Source organism: Lagenorhynchus albirostris, chromosome 10, assembly GCF_949774975.1.
Source record: "Lagenorhynchus albirostris chromosome 10, mLagAlb1.1, whole genome shotgun sequence".
NCBI lineage: Eukaryota > Metazoa > Chordata > Mammalia > Artiodactyla > Delphinidae > Lagenorhynchus > Lagenorhynchus albirostris.
This window is the reverse complement of record NC_083104.1, coordinates 20,618,504-20,639,292: the sequence shown is the minus strand read 5'-3', so window position 1 is coordinate 20,639,292 and position 20,789 is coordinate 20,618,504. Positions and strand designations below refer to the sequence as shown.

The window sequence follows — 20,789 nt, the reverse complement described above, 5'->3', positions numbered from 1 at the left end:
CTCCAGAAGTATTTCCAACTCGCAGACATACTTTTTTAGGTCTATGCAGTGGTTAAAACATTGAGCCATATTTTAAGATAGAGGATGTATCTTTGAAAATCTTTGTTTCCAGTATTTCTTGAGATACTGGGAATCAGGCTGCTGTAACTCCATGACACCCATTATTGTGTCTATGGCTGCTGTCCCCTTTGGGGTGAGGGCAGCAGGCAACACTTTCAATTATGAGATGTCTCTCCCCATCTGGTGTTTTCCTTAGTTGCTCGGCCCCTAGAAACCTTTGAGTTTGAGAACCCTGGTCTGAATTTTCCTTTGACACACATTCAAGCCCACAGTTGGGATAGGGTAAGAATATATTTCTTATATCTTCAGATGCCTCCTGTTATTTTTGCTGTATCATGTACAAAAGAGTTATTACACGGAGTGAAAAAATAAATCATCACATGGAGCAATGGGTATCATTTGTTCTTGAGGCAAGTGTGAAATTACCTATTTCTCCATTTTTGTTTAACACTTTAGGGAAGGCATTTGGCCATTAAAACATGATGAAACTGTATTAGAACTGGTATTCCAACATGCTGGGTTTTATGGCCTTCACCTCATCCCCCTTTTTGTTATTTGATCCTTGCATCCTACAGGATTGGGTGAATAGACTGAGACTATGGAATATAGATTTGGTGCAGAAAATTCGTCTTCTGTTCAAGGGTGTCTTGAAAAAAAAAAAAACTTCAGAAAATCGTGGCAGGAGAAAGAATTTTTTTAAAAAAATCATTGATTTGGTTTAAAAAAAGATGATTAATTAATACATAAAAACCATCAAACGCCAACAAACAAGTAGATACTGTACAGGAAGGAAAAGTACAATGAAGTCTTAGAAAAGATAGCTAAATGAAATCTGTATTAAATAATGGTAAAATATGGTTAGAGTGACATGTGTAAAGTTCCTGAGTGCAAAGTGGAGTTTTGAATTATGTATATGATTGTTTCTTCAAAAAGAAAAGAAAACAACAGAAGCTGGGGGTAGGAGGACGAAATGGGTGAAAGGGATATACATTTATTAAATTTTTTAAAAAGGCAGATATAACAGACAATATACTTCTAGAGTCACTGGTATCTTAGAAAATGACCAGTACAGACTGGACAAGGGTAAAATGGCAAGAAAAGGAGAAAAGGGACAGGAAATGAGGTTCAGACCACTGATAGTTTGGGAGGTAGCCTAATGTAGACAAAACAGAATAGGCTTGGGAGTCAGCAAATCTGACCTAAGAGGAAAAAACATTATCTTTATGAAGTCCAGTTTTCCCACCTGAATTAGGGTCCAGTCAGGAAGCAGAAACCACACAGGGATTGGAACAGGGAAGCTTTAAAATAAGAGAGGAAAAACCTAAAGAATACCCTAAGGCTGCAGGGGAGTGCCCAAACTTGGAAGAGAACCCTCCTCCCCAAGGCCAAGAGGCCAGCCTCAGTGGGAAGGATGTGGTTGCCACCACTAGATGGCAAAGGCGTTCACTGGTTGCCTTGACCAGAGTTGGTCCACAGTTGGTGGATTGAGGGTGACAGGCAGAGAACCACAGGGTGGGGTGGGCAAAAAGAAAACAATAAAAAAGTTAAGATACTGAAGTAGAGGGTGTGTGAATAAAAGCTGCCTGTCATGCTTCTATGTGAGAGGTAAAAAAAAAAAGGAAATGATTTGGATTGATCTTCCTAACTGAAATAATTCAGCTTCTGAATTATTTATTTATCTATCTATCTATATAAATACATATAATAATAGCCATATAATAAATATATGCTATAAGTAATGCTGAAAAGATTTCTATTTTGAAATAAAGTTCTGAAATGATAGTGTGACGTTTTGGATATCACTTCTGAAAAGGAAATAACAGAGGTTCCTGAATCCCGGGATTAGTGAAATAACATTTTTTTCCTTGTTTTATTTTGCTCTCTGTAAGGCGGAAAGTAATCCCTTATCACAGAGATCTCACCAGAGTTGCTATGCAAATAGACTTTTCCAAATGGAGTTGCTACTAAATGCCTCTGTACCCTATGCCTATTTTTGTTTTTATGAAAAGTAGTTGCCCCTAAGAGTCATTGAATCATTTCATTCTAGCAGGTTCTGACAAAACCTGGCTCCAAGTTCTTAAATAATGAGTTCATTTCCATGAATCAGTTAGAGATCCAATTTGGAAGCCTCTCGGCTTAGTTTTCATACCTTCATAACATATCAAAGAAAGACTGAAAAGATCTATTGCCTGAAAAGAAAATTTGACTCCTGATAATACACTATGAACAGCAAATTCCCATAGTTTCTAGTTATTTATTTTTTTCTTATTTGTACCTGTATGTTTACAGCCTGTCAGACATCTTTGTTACTGGTCTTTTGCCATTCTGTAGAAGCTGAGTTTTTGCATTTATTTGATATATGTTGCTTTTGGAAAAAAATGCAAGCCTTTTAAAAGTCAAAAATTTTAAAACCCTATTTTTATTCAAGTCATATAAGTGTCCATTTCTTTAGAAAATAGGTGTTTTGTAGTTTACACTGTGGTGTGCCTTGAACAATTCTAATTTCTAATGACTTCATTCACATGCACAGCGCATATTTTTCCCACAGAGTCTGAAGCAAGAGCATTGGCCAAAGAGAGACAAAAAAAGGACAATCACAACTTGAGTAAGTTGGTTTTATGTTCATTATATTGGAGTCCATGTTTCCCGTTATATCAAAAAATTTCCAGACATTTTGGAGGAAAATTGGTTTCACCTGTTAAAGGTACATTTTATGGAAGAAACTTGTTTTCTGGAGAGACCAAAGTATATAATTTTCCCTGTATTTTAATATCAAATCAAGTTGAATCTCACACACACACACACACACACACACACACACACACACACACACACACACACACAGTTTTTCAGTATCTTGAGGAGTTTGTTGTTTTGTTTTTTTGGGGTTTTTTTTTTTTTTGGTAAGAGGGAGTCTTGATCCCCACCTACCCAAATATAAGTTGCTCACACTGGAACTTATTAAAAAAAGGGGATTATGGGATCACCTTCTCCAGTGAGATTTAAAAGAAAAAAATTAAACATCTGGAGGGGAGACATTGGGTGACATGAGGAAGCCTCCTAAATTTCTGACTTTACCTGTGACTTAAAAAAGAGGTTTTCTAACATTCAAAATTATTTTTTTTTACATGCTTAATTTACTCTTGGTCACATCTTTAAGCTTTTTCCTATGAAAAGTTAAGATTTTTTGTTTCATAAACAAGTGAAAGAGGCTGAAAATAAAAAAGGGATTGGGCTTGGAAGTAGAAAATAGTTTGTGTGTGTATGAATTTCTCATCTCTTGCCCCCATCCTTTTTCTTAAACTGATTTTTAAGGATATAAGTTATGTATAAATACTTTGTCCTTATAAAAATGATAGACTAAGGCCAGAGTTCTCTGATTCCTAAAAATAATCATTGTTGGGTTTTTTTTCAATTTGCTGTTTGTCTTTCCAACCTCTTTCCAAGTATTTAAGAACATACACCCTTACACTTGCATGCAGAGGTTATAATAGAATGGTTTTGTGTATGATTTAACACAAACAGTATCGCATTGTCTGTATCTGTTACTGCCTGCTTCTTTAGTCACCAGTATGTCCTGAAGACCTTCTGCTGTTATTCATCTAGATCTATCTACTTTTAAAAAGCTGTTGCATAGTATTCCCCAGTGTAACTTGTGATATTTCATAATCCTGGTACTGCTAAGTGTTCATGTTGTTTCTAGTTTCTCCCTATTATAAACAGTGCCACAGTGAACATTTGCAGACGTGCCTCTCTGTGTACAGGGGAGTTTGTTTCTCCAGATTAAATGCTAAGAAATGGAATCACTAGGTCCTTGGGGGAAGGAGGTTGTTTGTGCATTTCTTCTTTTAATAGATCCTGCCCTTCCCAGTTCCTGTTTCACTTAGAAGAAGCTTTCCTCATCTTTTAACCAAGAGATTTCAACTAATATTTCTAAGGTCTCCTCTGGCTTCAAAGTAATTTTACTGTAAGATATTTCTTCTTTTAAAATACCTTAGAAATGAGATAATGATAATTTCTCCTAACTGAAATGTGGAAACTAAGTTGGATGTTGTGAAAAACATAATCCGCCTTTACTTAGTCACCTAAACTCTCAAGTTCAGGGTTGTCCGTAAAGTGTAAATATGATCAACTCTGAGGGCTATAAAACAACCTTAAGATCTCATTGAACTGTTGGAAATTAATACTCAAGTTTCACTTGCCCATTGGCATAGCTTTTCCTCTTCTAGGAATTTACCTTGTAAGAGTCCTTGCCAAAATGGGCAAAAGAATACAGTCATTTATTCACTCATAGCTACTTTTTGAGCCCCATTATGTACAAGGCACTTTTCTACAGAAGTGAACCAGATAGACAGGTCTCCCACCTTGAGGAGCTTACATTAGAGTCAGGGGCAGACAGAATAGAGGAGCGGTCAGATACACGCGGGTCGTTTTACAGCTTCGGATAAGTACTGTGATAGGAGTAAAAAGTACACGCGAGCATTGGCAGAAATAGTCATTATACCTTTGAAAAAGAGGGAGAAATTGGAAATAGTCTAAATATTCATCAGTAGAGGATTTGTACATAAATCATGGTACATCCTTATGAGGGACACTCAGTGCCTCTTAAGAAGAATGGGGTTGATCTGTTTTACTTGTTTACAATGTATTACTGAGTGAAGAGAGCAAACTGCAGAATAATATGTATAGGGTCCAGTTATGTAAAAAAGAAAACACTGTATGGGGGGGGGTGTGTGTGTGTGTAAGAAGATCTAGGAGTCAGCCTTATCATTGACAGTTTCCTCAGGCAAAAAATGTTGGGTGGTGTAAAGAGTTTGCTTTTACTTTTTTCTGTATACATATTTGCATGTTTTGCAAATTTTTGCAAGCTCATATCACTTTTATAATTGGGGAGGGTAGGCACTGAATTAAAAATAAAATGCAGTACATACAAATGTTGACGATGAAAGGTGTCAACAATATGCTGCTGAGTGAGAAAAGATAGATGCAGAATGGTTTTTAGTGTAATTCTGCTTTAACAATGTCATTCTTTATTCAATACATAGTTGTTGGGGGCCTACTGTGTGCTAGGCTCATATAGGTACTCGGAATGCCTCAATGAATAAACATACAAATAAATAAACAAACAAAAGTATGCAGATATTAGTTGGTATAGAGCTCTATAAATGAATGGAAGAAAGAAGTATGTAGATGTTAGGTGGCAGAAAGTTCTTTGAGGAGACATAGTGCAGACAAGGAGGTCAGGATGGGAAGTGGTGGTTCACTCCTAAATAGGTAGTCAGGGAAGGCTCATGGGTAAATTTGAGTCACCTCACCTGAGGGAGGTGAGGGCAGAGCCATTCACGTATCTGCGGGAAGAGTGTTCCAGGCAGGTGGAACAGCAGTAGAAGGTCCTAAAGTGGGGAGTGTGTCTGGCTTGGTTGAGGAAGAGCAAGGCCCATAAGGCTGAGGGTGGGGAGAGCACAGGGGAGTCACCGTAGAAGTGTGGTCACAGTGGGAGATGAGTAGAAATGAGGTCAGAGAGGTGGGAGCCCCCAGATCCTTGGAGGACGCCTTGAGGACTGGGTTTTTGTCTCGGTGAGAGGGGAAGGGATAGGAGGGTTTTCAGCAAGAGATTGACAGGCTCTGACTTATGTTTTAACAGCTTCTGTGTTGTAGTTAGACTAACGGGGGTAGGTAGTGATGGGCATGGGTGAAGCAGAGATACTACTCAGGAGGATTGCAGTAATCCAGGCAAGAGATGGTGGTGACTTCTATTCAGGTAGCAGTGAAGGTTTGAAGTGGACAGGTTCTGGCAATATTTCAAAGGTAGAGCGAGCAGATTTTGATGATGGATCAAGTGTGGGATGTATTGATAAAAGAAATAGAGGTACAGAATTGATGCCAAGGTTCTGGCCTAAGCAACTGGAAGGATGGAGTTACAGTAAGTGAGCTGAGAAAGCCCGTGGGTGGAGCTGCTTTTTTTTTTTTTGCGGTACGCAGGCCTCTTACTGTTGTGGCCTCTCCCGTTGCGGAGCACAGGCTCCGGACGCGCAGGCTCAGCGGCCATGGCTCACGGGCCCAGCAGCTCCGCGGCATGTGGGATCTTCCCGGACCGGGGCACGAACCCGTGTCCCCTGCATCGGCAGGCGGACTCTCAACCACTGCGCCACCAGGGAAGCCCGGTGGAGCTATTTGAGTGGGAAAGACCAGGAGAGGAGCTCAAGTTTGGAATGCTGGGGCTGCCTGTTGGACCTCCATATGGAGACATCTAGTAGTCAGACTTACGAGTCTGGAGTTCCAGGGAGATGACTGGGCTGCAAATACAAGTATGGGAGTCATCAATGTATATGTGGTATTTAAAAGCATGAGACTAAATGGGGTCACCCAGAAGTGAATGTAGACCGAGTAGAGTCCTAAGAACTGTGTCCTAGGCGCACATCTAGGCCACGTGTGTGTTTATTCTTAGAACATAAAAATAATCACAAAGGATATATAACAGATTTTGCAGTGGTGGTATCTGGATCATCGGGGATTTTTATTTCATTTCATGTGTTTCAGTGTTGTTTGTTTTTTTTATGATTATTATATGCTTGGAAAGAGTAAGAAAACATGGCATACTTCAGAGTTTGGGGGAAGTTAAGCTAGAAGATCAGAGGTCCAAAAATTTCTTCTTCAGAGCCATTTAGCACCACTTACTGTTTCTATTTTATAAAAGTCTGATAATAAGACAGTATTATACATAACTGATTCAATCATAGAAATAATCAGTCAGCTAAGAAAAAATGCAATATATATTGAGAAAGTAGTGAATAATATTATTTACCTAAGTGTGCACAATATTAGTGAGTCAAATATAAATATATGTTAGGTTTTAATATGTGTAAAGTAAAATATTAATATCTTTAATCCAATTTATTAGACTTTAAGTTATTTGGAATTTATTTGTCAGGCTAGGTAAATTAAAAACATTTATTAACTCATATGCCTACTGTTTCACCCTCCCGTGAGAAGATGATAATTTAGTTGAACATACAGCTGGATTTATAAAAGAAGAATGCTGTTAGGATGCATGGTACAGTTAAAGATGCTTGACTTCTAGGATTATTGTATTCAGTACTGTCGCCCCTGGACACGTCTGCCTATTGAGCGCTTGAAATGTGACTAGTCCAAATCGTGGCATGCTGTCAGTGTAAAATAGACACTGGATTTTGAAAAGTTAGTACAAAGAAAAGAATATTAAATATCGAATTTATAAATTTTTATATAGTTTACATGTAGAAATTATAATATTTTGGATAGACCGAGTTTAATAAAACTATTAAATTACACCTCTTTCTTTTTCCTTATTTAATGTGACTACTAGAAAACTAAAAATTACATATGAAACTTGCATTATATTTCTCTTGGGCAGTACTGGGCTAGAGGAGGGGTTTTTGTATGACCTGTAGCCTAAGAATGTTTTTTACATTTTTAAATGGCTTTAAAATATCAAAATGCGAATAATATTTTGTGATATGTGAGAATTATATAAAATCCAAATTTCAGCATCCAATGTTTCTTGCTAGTAAACTAGATACAAAAATTGTATCTAGTTAATATTACTACATTTTGAATTCTCTTAGCACAAAATTTGTGGAAATCTGTTTTCTCTCTTGCTGTGTAAGTACCTAATAACATGCTTAATTTTGCTATTTGGCCCACAGAGTACTCACTATCAGGCCCTTTGCAGAAAGCTTGCTGCCCCTGGTCTGGAGGATCAGGGCTGAGTACAGGCTGTTCTCCACTTATTGCTGGGTGTCCTTGTCAGGTCCCCAATATCACCAAGGTAGTTTTGTCATTTGTAACTGAGGATGGTAACTCCAATTTCAGGAGTTACTAGAGTCAAATGAGAATTTACAATCTCAGGGCTTCGTAAATGATAAAGCTCTATACAAAGCTAGCTCATTTTTTAAAGGGCTTTATCCTCAGTACCAAAACTAGGAGAATAACCAAGAAGTACAGATTCGTTTCTGTTGTCCTGACTCAGCAGAATTAACATGCGCATGCCTTTAATGAGATATGCTAAATGCGTACATGTCACCATTACTAATAGCCCTTTCCTGTGCTTTTTTCTTGAAGTTGAACGAAGAAGAAGATTTAACATAAATGACCGCATTAAGGAACTAGGTACTTTGATTCCCAAGTCAAATGATCCGTGAGTACAATTGCATTGTATATTTTTTCGTACCTTAATGTTTTTTCATATGTTGCAAAAAGCACACAGTTATAAAAACTAAAGAAGTACCCCCTCTCCCTTTGTTCCATTTGTGAATACTTCTTACGCCTTTCTTTTGAAATCTGAAATTTCGAGAGAAATGAACTGAAATTGAAATCTGAAATCTCGAGAGAAATGAACTGGATTGTTCAAAAGTATTATTGGACATGAGCTGTTCAGCTTTGGATGTGAGGAAGTGACTTCCTGAAATCTGAGAATCCTTGGCAACTAAACACCGAACTACTAAAAAAATTCTTTTTATCAGTTCATTCAGGACAGAGATTTCAGTAGCTGATAAAGCAAGATTTGTTAGCTATTTGTTTGCCAACAAACTCGTACAATATCTGTAGGCATGGAGAGCTGATATTGGAGATTTCAAGTTTAACAGTATTCAGCAGACAAAAGGTCAATTTTTTCCCCAAAAATTACATGCCCTTTGTATTACCAATCTAGGAAAAAGAGTAAGTTTTAATCCTCTTATAAGCACAGGTCAGCTAATTTGGATTTCAGCTTTCAGTCTCTCATGCCGCTCTTTCAGAGATAACGGTTGTAAAGATAATTTTCCTACTAGCAATGTCAGCAAATAGGACAACAAATACACAATTTTTATCCATTAGAAATTGGCCCATTTGTAGTGAGGGGCTCGAAGATGTATACATTTTAATGGCTCCCACAGGCAGTCTATGAAATTAGCCTTTGAATATGACCTTTTAGCTACCTAATAAAATGTAAAGATGAAATCAAGCATTATTCATGCAAGGCTTATTAAATTTGCTATTCACATTATTGTCAGGGAATTTGTGACAAAATAAAATAAAACCATTGCCCATTCTAAGGTGGTTTTGATGAATGTTCAAGCGCAGTCTCCATCGTCAACATTTTGCTTTCCCAGGTTTCAGGGAAAGCTGTTTTGAAACTCAAAACATTCAAAATCTCAGTTCTGCAGCACAAATGCATCCTACGAAGGGGCTGTGACCTTCATTTCCTATAGTCAGTCTTGCATGATAGTTGAAATTGAATTCCCATTTTCCTATTCTTTATCAGCTTTCACTTTTTAGCATATTCTTTTAAACTGTAGCACGTGGATCTCTTTAGCAACATATTATGAAATTATGGGGCTGCAGTGAAAGCCTCTATTTGCATATCTTCTTTCTCTGTTGTATTAGAATACTTGTGTGTTTATAATCTGAACTGATAACAATCTTTAATTGTAGGCATTGTTTCAAGATGAAATGGACTGCAGTCTGTATGGGGGTTTTCCTATACCAGGTTTCTGGAACAGACTTTGGGACTGCTATAGAGACATAGTCTAGCTGATCATGGTCTCAGCCCCATACCCTCTCCTGCCCTAGAGTCGATCTGCTTTTATTGACTTATATATTAGGGATCTGTTTACACTTCTGTGTAAAAAAAGGGTCGCTCTCGTTGCAAAAAAAAAAAAAAAAGTTTGAAAACCCCAAAGCATAATTGATTAATTGGGTCTCACAAGGAAGTAAAACCCAAGAAAACTGGTTGGAATAGTCTCTTCTTAAAAACGGAGTGGCTGCTTGCCTGTTTCAGTAGTGGTCTCTCACTTTACTGGCCTAGTGAAGGCATCTTTCATTATAATTTTATTTCTCTCTGGCGGCTGAAGTTTCTGTTGTTTTCTTCTTAGCCCTGAACATTAAGCGGGTTGGCTTTGTGCTCACTCCGAGTATCTCAGGACACCTCCCTGGGTTGCCATCTTTGGTGCCCAGACCCCAGGGATCAACCCCTGGGAATTCTCTGGGGGCTGTAATTCAGCATCCCATGGGAGAGCTTCTGTTTTGTTCTTCATCTAACCCATATGAGGATCAATTACTTGGTGGCTTGTTTAAATGGCCTTCCATTCACACGTCCCAGCTGATACTTCCAATCTCCTTTTAGCAGCTAAAGATTATGGGGTAGGAGGTTTTCCATACATTAAATTGTTTTTGTTTTCATCATTGTCATTATCATCATGAATATTTTCTATAAAAGAGCTCAGGTTAATTTAAAGCACTATAAAAATATTACTGTTAGTTATAATTCTATTCTTAATTGTTTTCTGGGGTGCTCTAAACTTTTCAACTCACTTTTAGCTACATTTTAATGGCATTCTTAATGTTCTCATATAGGAATACAGTAGCACTATAGTGTTTAAAAACTGCAAGGCACCAAACTCAGGCTACCTGGGTTTGAATTCCAAAACAGTCCCCTACTGGATGTCTGACTTGGGGAAGAATTCTCGTATTTCATTTTTCTCATCTGTTAAAAGAAAAAGGGGGAAGGAGGACCAGAATATTCCTACCTAGTCTAGTTGTTTTGAGCACTCAGTCACATAAGAGGAAGAGTAGTTTAGGGCATGGGGTCTGGCACCAGATTCTCCAGGCTTCCCGGCTGTACCACTTCCAGGCTGTGTGACTTTGGGCAAATTACTTAACCTCTCTGTGCCTTTGTTTTCCAGTCTGTAACATGGGGATAATATTAGTGCCTACCGATTAAGGTTGTTATGATTAAGTGAGCTGCAAAGCACTTTGAAAAGTACCTGTCATGCAGTAAATGCTGTTTAAAGATAGCTATGGTAATTACCACGTTGAGTCCTTAACACAGTGCCTGCTCCACTGTTTGAACTGCATTCTAAACTTTTCCCAGCATATTCATATAAAGTGCCTCCTTTGATTCTAACAACATACCTATGAGGCTGCTCATACAAGCATGGTATCATTGTTTTGTTTTTGTTTTTGTTTTTGTTTTGTTTTGTTTTCTTTTGCGGTACATGGGCCTCTCACTGCTGTGGCCTCTCCCGTTGCGGAGCACAGGCTCCGGACGCACAGGCCCAGCGGCCATGGCTCACGGGCCCAGCTGCTCCGCAGCATGTGGGATCTTCCTGGACCGGGGCACAAACCCATGTCCCCTGCATCGGCAGGTGGACTTTCAACCACTGCGCCACCAGGGAAGCCCGGTATTGTTGTTTTGTAGATGAGGAGGTGGAGATCGGAGAGAGGTTGATATTGATGGGAATATTCATGATAAAACCCAAGGATGCCATTTTTATGCCACATACAATCAAGTAGTGAGATCTCACAGAATTTTTTTTTAATCATAGCTTATTCTGTCTGAGTGGGTTAACTTTTATAGTCCTAGAAATCTGTAACTATTGAATATAGTGTTTAAGAGTATTGACTTTGTCATCAGCAGACCTAAATTTAAGTCCTGACTCCACCTTCATGTAGCTCTGGGACCGAAGACAAGTTGAATCGTCTCTGATTCAACATGTGCACAACGTCCCAAAGGCGCCTGTCCGGGTGAAAGAAGATAACGTAGAAGTCATGGGTGGACGGTGTCCAGCGAGTTGCCAGCACCCGATGAATGATAGCGATTCTCAACTTCTAATTGTTACCTCGTCTTTAGAAACTGAATGCTCTAAATATTGAATTTTCATGGAGCCTTCAATCCTAAAACAGTCTGTTTCCTTCCATTTTCATCCCAGAGACATGCGCTGGAACAAGGGAACCATTTTAAAAGCGTCTGTGGACTATATCCGGAAGTTGCAACGGGAACAGCAACGTGCTAAAGAGCTTGAAAACAGACAGAAGAAGCTGGAGCACGCCAACCGGCACTTGTTACTCAGAATACAGGTACCAGGCGTGTGCAGGGTGAAGGTGACTACATGTTAGTGACTTGAAGATGGGAGAAGTATAATGAGCCATGAGGGAGTTGATTTATGTGGTCCTAGTACAGTGTGTACTCATTATTTGTGGATTCCACTTTGTGATTTTGTTTCCTCGTAACAATTTATTTGAAACCCCCAGATCGACACTTGTGGCACTTCACGCTCATTTGCAGACATGTGCAGCATGGCAAATGTGACTTGGCTGGTGCGTTTGCTTCTAGTTAAGGTTGGGCAAGGCGATGCTCTGTCTTCTTGTTTCAGCTCATACTGTAAACAAGTGTCCTTTTTTGCTGTCTATTTAGTGCCATGTTTTTCACATTTTTGTGGGTGTTTTGGGTGATTTGCTGTTTAAAGTGGCCTCTGAGCATGGCCCTGAAATGCTTTCACATCTTCCTAAGCACAGGAAGGCTGTGATGTGCCTTATGGAGAGAAGTTTCATTCAGGCATGAGTTGTGGTCCTGTTGGCCTTGAGTTTAATATTAATGAATCAATGATATGTAGTAAACAAGGTGACTTCAAACAGGAACACACATAAAACAAAGTTGCATGTTGATTGGTTGGTGAAATGTTGTGCGCAGATGCTTGCAGGACCCTAATCCTCTGTTCCCTCCCGGAACAATGGTTCGGCATTCACTAATTCAGTGTTCATAGCAACTCTGTAGCACGTCTTTGGCCATTCATGCTCCTGTGACAAAAACACCGTAGACTGGGTGGCTTACACAACAAACATTTATTTTTCACAGTTCTGGAGGCTGGGAAATCTATCAAGGTACTGGCAGATTTGTTGTGTGATGAGAGCCTGCTTCTTAGTTCATAGATAGCTGTCTTCTTGCTGCAACTTCACAGGGCAAAAGGGGTGAGGGACCTCTCTGGGGTCTCTTTTCATAAGGACACTCATGCTATTCATGAAGGCCCCCCGCTTGTGACCTAATCGCCTCCCAAAGCCCTACCTCTAAATACCATCACATTGGGAATTAGGTTTCAGCATATGAACTTTGGGGGGCATAGACTTCAGTCCATAGCCATAAGTACTGCAAATCTTGAGAACTGAGAGTAGTTGTTAAATACAAAGATACCTTAGTATTGAGTGGGGTGCAGTCCATGGTCAGAGCTCATGTTTATAGGGAACCTGGGACACCCAGAAGATCTTATCATCAGGGTATAAATTTTAGAAATAGTTACAGATAATGAAGTTATACCATATGTATCTTTAGCTTACATACTCTTAGTGGGAGAAATACTATTTTAATTATACATGTAATTCACCTGTCATTCAGTTTAAGGAGTGTACATACCAACGTAACCATGAGCTGGGGGATCCCTGTAATATCAGCTCCTGGTGCTCCGTCATCACTTGGCTTTTCATGCTGAATATAAAGATGCAACTTCCTCTGGAACTGTCTTGAAGAAGAGAAAGAAAAACTGACTCCTTGCTAATGACTAAAGGAGTTGGCTAGGGTTATTTTAATTTACTTGCTGACTTTGAACACAGCCAACCCGTAAGGGTCGATGACGTTGTATCTTCTTCTTAAGTAGATGGACCCACTTATACCCAGTTTCGCCATAGAGCAATGGTTGTGGAGCAGCAGTGTAGAGTATACGGCACTTCAGAGACTGCCTGGTGGTGGTTATTCCCCGATGATGAACTTATTTAACAGAGTCGTTTACTGCTGATTTCCAAGCTTGTTCATACCCCACAACACTGTTGACATTTCTAGATGTCACATCTCTCATGTCATGGCAGCGATCTTCAGCCCTGGGTCAGAGAGGCAGAAGGTGGTTCTCCTCTAGGGGGTGCCTTTTGGAATCTTGGTAGTGAAATAGAGGTTATGTGTCATTTGAAAATCCCCCTTCCCTGCTTTCTCTCTTTTTGGCTTTTGCTGCTTGTTTTATGTTCCATGTCTTCAGTAATCAGACGCGGGTCTTTAGTCTCTTGTACTTAGTATATATACCTATTTATAAAAGCAACTTGTACTAATGCGTCATTTCTTTATACAAATAATAAAATATAATAACTGTGTTGAAAGACAGGCTAGGTTTTGTTTTAAGGTTTCAAACGTATATATTCGTGTGAAATACGAATACCGTGAAAAATGTGAATTGGAAGTTGCATGGTGACGATGTCTTTGGTTTCTTCCAATGTCAGTGAAGCAGCCTTTAGAACTTCTGTGTATCATGGAAAGCATTATTAATTAGGAAAGCTGTGCTGTGCAATGAGCCTGAGTTCTCTAGGTGAGATCTGTCACATTATTTAGCAATCTAAGTAACACTTTGTTCAGCTGGTAAACATTTTAAATTAAACAACAAAAGATTAGAGTAAGATGGATGCCTCTCTCAATCCAACTCTTTTTTTTTTAAGACACACTCCACGTGTGAGAGCGCTGTTCTTATTATGTGGCGTAGACTTACCGTTGTGCATGTGTTCAGCTTGGGCCTAAGGGGTTCCTTTCATTTTCACCCTAAGTGATACATGCAAAAATGTTCACAGAATGAAGAGCATGAAGCCTTACTATCACTGGGACGGCAATTTTATTAAGCAGCCTAGGGCTTTGAAATGATGCCCAAGGAGACTTGTGTGTCTGGAGACTGTGTGAAGGAACGTGCATATACTGGTGTGACATCTCAGGCTCCCATCTCTTGTACTGCATCTCGAGGAAGACCTTGCTAATCAAACATCCTTTAATACAGGCTGAACATAACTTTTCAGGAACATGTGTTTCTAGGCTTGTGGGCAAAGGTTGCAAGGTTGTGTCCTGTTGGAGAGTACATTTCCCCCTCTCATGACGCAAGGTGACTTGCTTCAAATGTATATTCTGTTATTTTTATTGTATCACAAACATAGGAAGATGGCATTGGCTTGTAGAAGCAAATTGCTCTTCAGGATCAGTTGGGGTCTTTACGGTTCATTGTAGGGGAGTGGTCTAGGCATTCTCAGACAGGGAAAAGGAAAAGAGCTTGTTTGGAAGGTATTTGAAATGAGGCACTGGGGCAAGTCTCTGACACTCAGGAAGTGAATTAGGCACCTGGGGCTGCCATTACAAATACCACAGACTAGACAGCTTACACAACAGAGATTTATTTTCTTCTAGTTCTGGAGACTAGAAATCCAAGATCAAGGTGTGGGCTGGGTTGGTTTTTCTGTGGCTTCTCTCCTAGGCCACCTTTTCCCTGTGTTTTCCTATTGTGGCTTTTCCTGTGTGTATCTCTGCGTCCTCATCTCCCCTCACCGATATTAGATGAGGACCTACCCTAAGGATCTCATTTTAACCTAATCACCTCTTGAAAGACACTATCTCCACGTACAGTCACATTCTGAGGTCCTGGAGGTTAGGATTTCAACATAGGATTTTGGGGAGGGGACCCAATTCAGTCCATAATAGGAAGGATGTGAAGAAAGTGTAGGAACAGATTGAGAACTTTCTTGTGGAATTAAAAAAAAGCAAAAAAACTCCCTTTGCCTTGGTGAGATGGGTTAAATGATGCATCCCAAACTTCAGTTATGTGTATGGAATTTTCATAACTTTGGCCATTACTACTCAATCTTTATTACTTCCCAGTGCCCTTAATCTCTTAGTAACTTTTTCACTGCACCTTAGACCAAAAAAATACCTACCATTTCCTTGTTAGGTGCTAACAACTTAGTAGCCATTTGAAAATATAAAACGTATAAATTGAAAGAAAAATCACATTTTGATTTTATTTTTAAATAACCACATTACTTACTAGTGAGATATGTGTGCCTGTGAGGCACTGCACAGCTTCTCCAACCTTGGAGTCAGATTGGACGCTGCCACCCTCGTTTCCCATTCCACACTGATTTTCATGCAGGAGTTGTTTTTTTCTTTTTTTCATTTTTTTTTTTTTAATCTCAACAACTACCTGAGACCCGGCTTTGTGTTGATATGATGTGATGGAAACAATGTAACACAATCTAATACTAAAACTGTAAAACTGTCTTGAGTTTGATCATTCTCACAGGAGAGTGCATTCCCCTTGAAACTTTAAAAATATCCCCAGTGTCCTGGGAGTTCATTATAGTACCCGTAGATATCTCTGCACAGTGTAGGGAGCGTAGACCTGTACTATTTACTGATTATTTTCCTTCAGTCAGCTCACATTTTGACATTTTATTTTTACATTTTTGAACTTCTCCTCCCTGTTAACATTAACATCTATGAGAAACTCTCTGTATTTCATACATAATAAAATCCATATACAACCTAAAAATCATTTACTGTATTACCAGTGATACTCTGTGTACTTTAAGAAATATGGTGTTTATTAAGTTGAAAGAGCAAAAAATTTTTATCTTAACAATTTATTTTTTTGCAAATGTATGATTTTTTAAAATTAATTAATTTATTATTTATGTTTGGCTGTGTTGGGTCCTTGTTGCTGCGTGCGGGCTTTCTCTAGTTGCGGTGTGCGGGCTGCTCCTTGCGGTGGCTTCTCTTGTTGCAGAGCATGGGCTGTAGGCGCGTGAGCTTCAGTAGTTGCAGCGCACGGGCTCAGTGGTTGTGGCTCACGGGCTCTAGAGTGCAGACTCAGTAGCTGTGGCACACGGGCTTAGTTGCCCCGCGGCATGTGGGATCTTCCCGGACCAGGGATCGAACCCGTGTCCCCTGCATTGGCAGGCGGATTCTTAACCACTGCGCCACCAGGGAAGTCCCTGATTTTTTAAAAATACTTTTTAAAGCAATTTTAGGTTCAGAGCAAAATTGAGCCGAAGGTGTGGAGAGTTCCCATATACCTCCTGCTCCCACAAGTGTATAGCCTCCACCAATATTAATATCCCCACCAGAGTGGGGCATTTCCACACTAGATGAACCTATAGTGAGACATCATTATAACCCAAAGTCCCTACTTGGCATTAGGGTTCACTGTTGGTGTTGCACACCATTTGGGTTTGGACGAATGCATAACAACATGTAACCGTCATTATAGTATCATGTATCGTACAGTAGTTTCACTGTCTTGAAATCCTCTGTGCACCACCTCTTTAAGTTTCTGATTTTTATTTTACTTTTAGGAACTTGAAATGCAGGCTCGAGCTCATGGACTTTCCCTTATTCCATCCACGGGTCTCTGCTCTCCAGATTTGGTGAGTCGGATCATCAAGCAGGAACCCGCTCTTGAGAACTGCAGCCAAGACCTCCTCCAACAACACGCAGACCTAACATGTACAACGACCCTGGATCTCACAGACGGCACCATCACCTTCAACAACAACTTTGGAGCTGGGACCGAGAGCAGCCAAGCCTATAGCGTTCCCACGAAAATGGGATCCAAACTGGAAGACATCCTCATGGACGATACTCTTTCTCCTGTTGGCATAACTGATCCACTTCTTTCCTCGGTGTCCCCTGGGGCATCCAAAACCAGCAGCCGAAGGAGCAGTATGAGCATGGAAGAAACCGAGCACACTTGCTAGCAAATTCCCCCTGCTCTGCATTCCCACAGACTGCTTCCTTTCTTGATTAGCAGATTTAATAATTTACCTGAAGGGGTTTTCTTGATCATTTTCCTTTAATATGAAAATTTTTTTTTCATGCTTTATCAATAGCCCAGGATATATTTTATTTTTAGAATTTTGTGAAACAGACTTGTATATTCTATTTTACAACTACAAATGCCTCCGAAGTACTGTATGGTAGTGTACAGTATCTGTGAACTGAATTCACCCCAGATTTTGGCTTTCAGAGCAAGAGGATTTTTGCATCAGAGAAATTGCTGTCCATTTTTATTCAGGGGAAACTTGGTTTGCTATTTGCATGCCTGTGACTTCCTTGGAAATGAAATGTAAAGTTTAATTGAAAGAATGTAAAGCAACGAAAAGAAAGAGAAAGAGAGAGAGGAGGAGGGTGGGGAAGAGAAGAAGAAAAAGAAATCCATACTAACACTTTTCCATTTTGTAAATGTATTGATTCATTGGTACTGCCTTAAAGATACAGTACCCTTTTAGCATCATTTAGTCTTTATACTGCAAACTATTTAAAGAAATACTATATTCCATAAAAGAAAAAAAATGCAACCATTTTCACGTGTATTGTCTGGTTAGAAAATGTAACTGATACCTTAGGTGCAACTGAAATTGAAGGGAGATATAGACCAAGGCTCTGAAACATGGGGTCTCATCTTGTTCTCATTCATTCTGTGCTCTGTTACAGTTTTCCTCATCAGTGAGTGTGATTCAGTTTTTCATAAGATATATTTTATTTTGAAATGGAAATTAACGTCCTCTCAAAGTAAAATGTTGAGGAGCACTGAAAGTTTTCCTCCTTTTTTTTTTCCTCTTCAATTTCGCTTTTGATAAGAAAACCAAACTGGGCACATTTCTAATTGGCTTTACTATTTTTATTTTTAAATTATGTTTTACTGTTCATTTGATTTGTACAGATTCTTTATTATCATTGTTCTTTTCAATATGTTTGTATTAATTTGTAAGAATACGCATCTTAAAATGGCAAGTTTTCAATATTTTTACAACTCACTGGTGGTTTTCGGCATTCTTTGTACACACATGAAAGAAAACTTTTATGCAAGGTCTTGCGTTTAAAGAGAGCTTTGTGAATATTTTGTATATTACAGTCTCACTCAGAACTATTTTCCACACATTTAAGCTGTAGTATAAATAGGCTAAAACCGGCTTTCTAGAGAGAAACAACTTACATATTTATTTTTAGTGACATAAAACTAGCAATATCCTTGGAGAATGATACCATAGAGTTAATATGCCCGTTATGGTCGTTTAAATTGGGGTTTATTTCAGCAAACCTGCTGAATGGTTTTTAAAGAGAGAAATACTGTATTGGCCAATTACTGTTACTTGATAACAATGTTTTAACAAACAGCAATGTTGTAAAGTTAGTTTCAGTGCATTATCTACTTGTATAGTCCTATGCAATAACAGTAGTGTTACATATATTCTATCAGGCCTAGATGTTCTATACAGATGACAAATGGTGTTAAGAGGCAGGCTGTTGAATGGAGTTTCTCAGTAGCAGCCTACAGTTGAATAGCAAGTGGTATAAAGCATATCCATTCAGAATGAAGTGCCTTAAATATAGCAGAGTAGTCTCTAGCACTGACTGAACTGTAATGTAGGAGAAAGTCTCAAGATGGTATCTATAATCAAGAGGAACGTGTAGCATGGTGCCTATGTAGACAATATAAGAGCTTCCAATTTTCCTTCATATATTTTTAATATGAAATATATTTTAGTGACAGAGTGCCAACTTCTTTCATCAGGAAACCTTATTCAGGAGGTATTTTTGTGTGTGTGTGTGTGTGTGTGTGTGTTTTTAAAGAAAAACAGTTTAAATGTCAACTGTGAATTGGTGATGGATATTGGAGGGTTCAGACAGAAGGACTGTCAGATGTATGAATGGATGGCTTACGTGAAAATAATCAACCGCATAGTTACCATGCACGGTGGGCCATGAGAATCCTTGGAAACATTGATGATGCTATCAGTTTTACAGCTTTATGACTTAAGGGGGTAGGGAAAATTAGTTCCCATTCCTTCAACCCCCTTAATTGTACAGCTCTTTTCCTAGAATAGTGATGCAAATCTGCATGAACAGCTAATTGTACCATAGTGTTCATTGATACAATCATAGCAGTGTCTCTTTTTCTCTTCATATTTATATAGGGGGAGGGGAGCTGGGCGCAAAAGTCGAAGATCGCGATGATATGATGCTAGTTTTCCTTAGCTGATTTAGAGAGTTCTTAAAAATAGAGCAAGTTTGACTCACCCATGGCCCAGGGAATTTGGCCAGGGTTAAGCCACCTTATAGAAGGCTTTGTGGAAAGAAAGATGGCTTCTCGTACCACTGCCCTGACGCTCGCAGCTCCTGAGCTCACCATTGCCTGCTTCTCCATCCCCTTCTTAACACAATTTCTGGGAGGGGGAAGGTGAGCAAGCTCAGGAGAATGCTGCAATCTCTGGGGTGGTTTTATTTATTTCTTTTTTGCCAACTAGAGTGTGGATGCGTCTTAGAGACTAGCTAAGCCAAGAGGCGGTGGTTTGAGCTCACTGTTTGTGACAAGGAGAATGGTCCACACCACTCCCCCCATTCCTGGGTGCAGAATTGTGACTTGGGGTTGGGCCTCCATATGGAGTGACCAAAATGCCAAACTTGTCCACCTGCCTCTGGGTATGGCAATGGAAATACCAAACCTTCTGACTTTGCCAAAAACCATACAACCAACCTGGTCATACATAGGATGACAAAGTTCTTTCTGGTTGTTTTAAAATACTAAAGCAATAAGAACAAATAAAATACATAGGAAGTTAAAAGATATAAAATAAAGCACAAAGGAATGCACTTACTAATATTTTTTTTAAATGCACTGGGGAAACGTTGATGTTGATAACAGTATATAAAAACATCCCTATTTCTTGAAAAAAAATGACAAATGACTGTCTCTTGCGGACGCTTGGTACTGTAATGTTAATACTAGTCACCTGCTGTTGGATGCAGCAATAATTTCTGTATGGTCCATAGCACTGTATATTATGGATCGATATTAATGTATCCAATGAAATAACTGAACTGTTGTTCTTGATAGCCTCATTAAAGCATTTGGTTTTTCACATAGTGGTGGCCAATTGTGTTTAGTTAATGCCAATTTTGAATATTTTTTGCTTTATCAAAAAATAGGAGCACACATTTTCTTCTGACTTAATGAATAACAAATTGCATGAAAAAAATTTAAATGCCAGTAAGTACTTTTTTTGTTTTAAATGCCACTCTAAGATACTACTTTTTGGTTTTAAAGATTTTTGATTACTTTACGACTTGCACTGAGATGAACTAT

At 39.0% G+C, this 20,789-nt stretch overlaps 1 protein-coding gene across 9 annotated transcripts in view; it reads left to right on the top strand.

Moving 5' to 3' along the window:
* MITF (melanocyte inducing transcription factor) overlaps nt 1–20,569 on the top strand; it is a 225,418-nt gene extending 204,849 nt beyond the window's left edge. For 5 of the 9 annotated variants that reach the window (XM_060161357.1, XM_060161361.1, XM_060161360.1 and 2 more), the window contains 4 exons: nt 2,591–2,665; nt 8,161–8,236; nt 11,787–11,934; nt 16,999–20,569. In XM_060161357.1, the coding sequence (XP_060017340.1) occupies nt 2,591–2,665; nt 8,161–8,236; nt 11,787–11,934; nt 16,999–17,400 (701 nt within the window). In that variant the 3' untranslated portion in view covers nt 17,401–20,569. The remainder of the gene's footprint in view (nt 1–2,590; nt 2,666–8,160; nt 8,237–11,786; nt 11,935–16,998) is intronic. The other 4 variants (XM_060161359.1, XM_060161358.1, XM_060161365.1 and 1 more) reach the window with 1 other exon arrangement.
* The last annotated feature ends 220 nt before the right edge of the window (nt 20,570–20,789 follow it).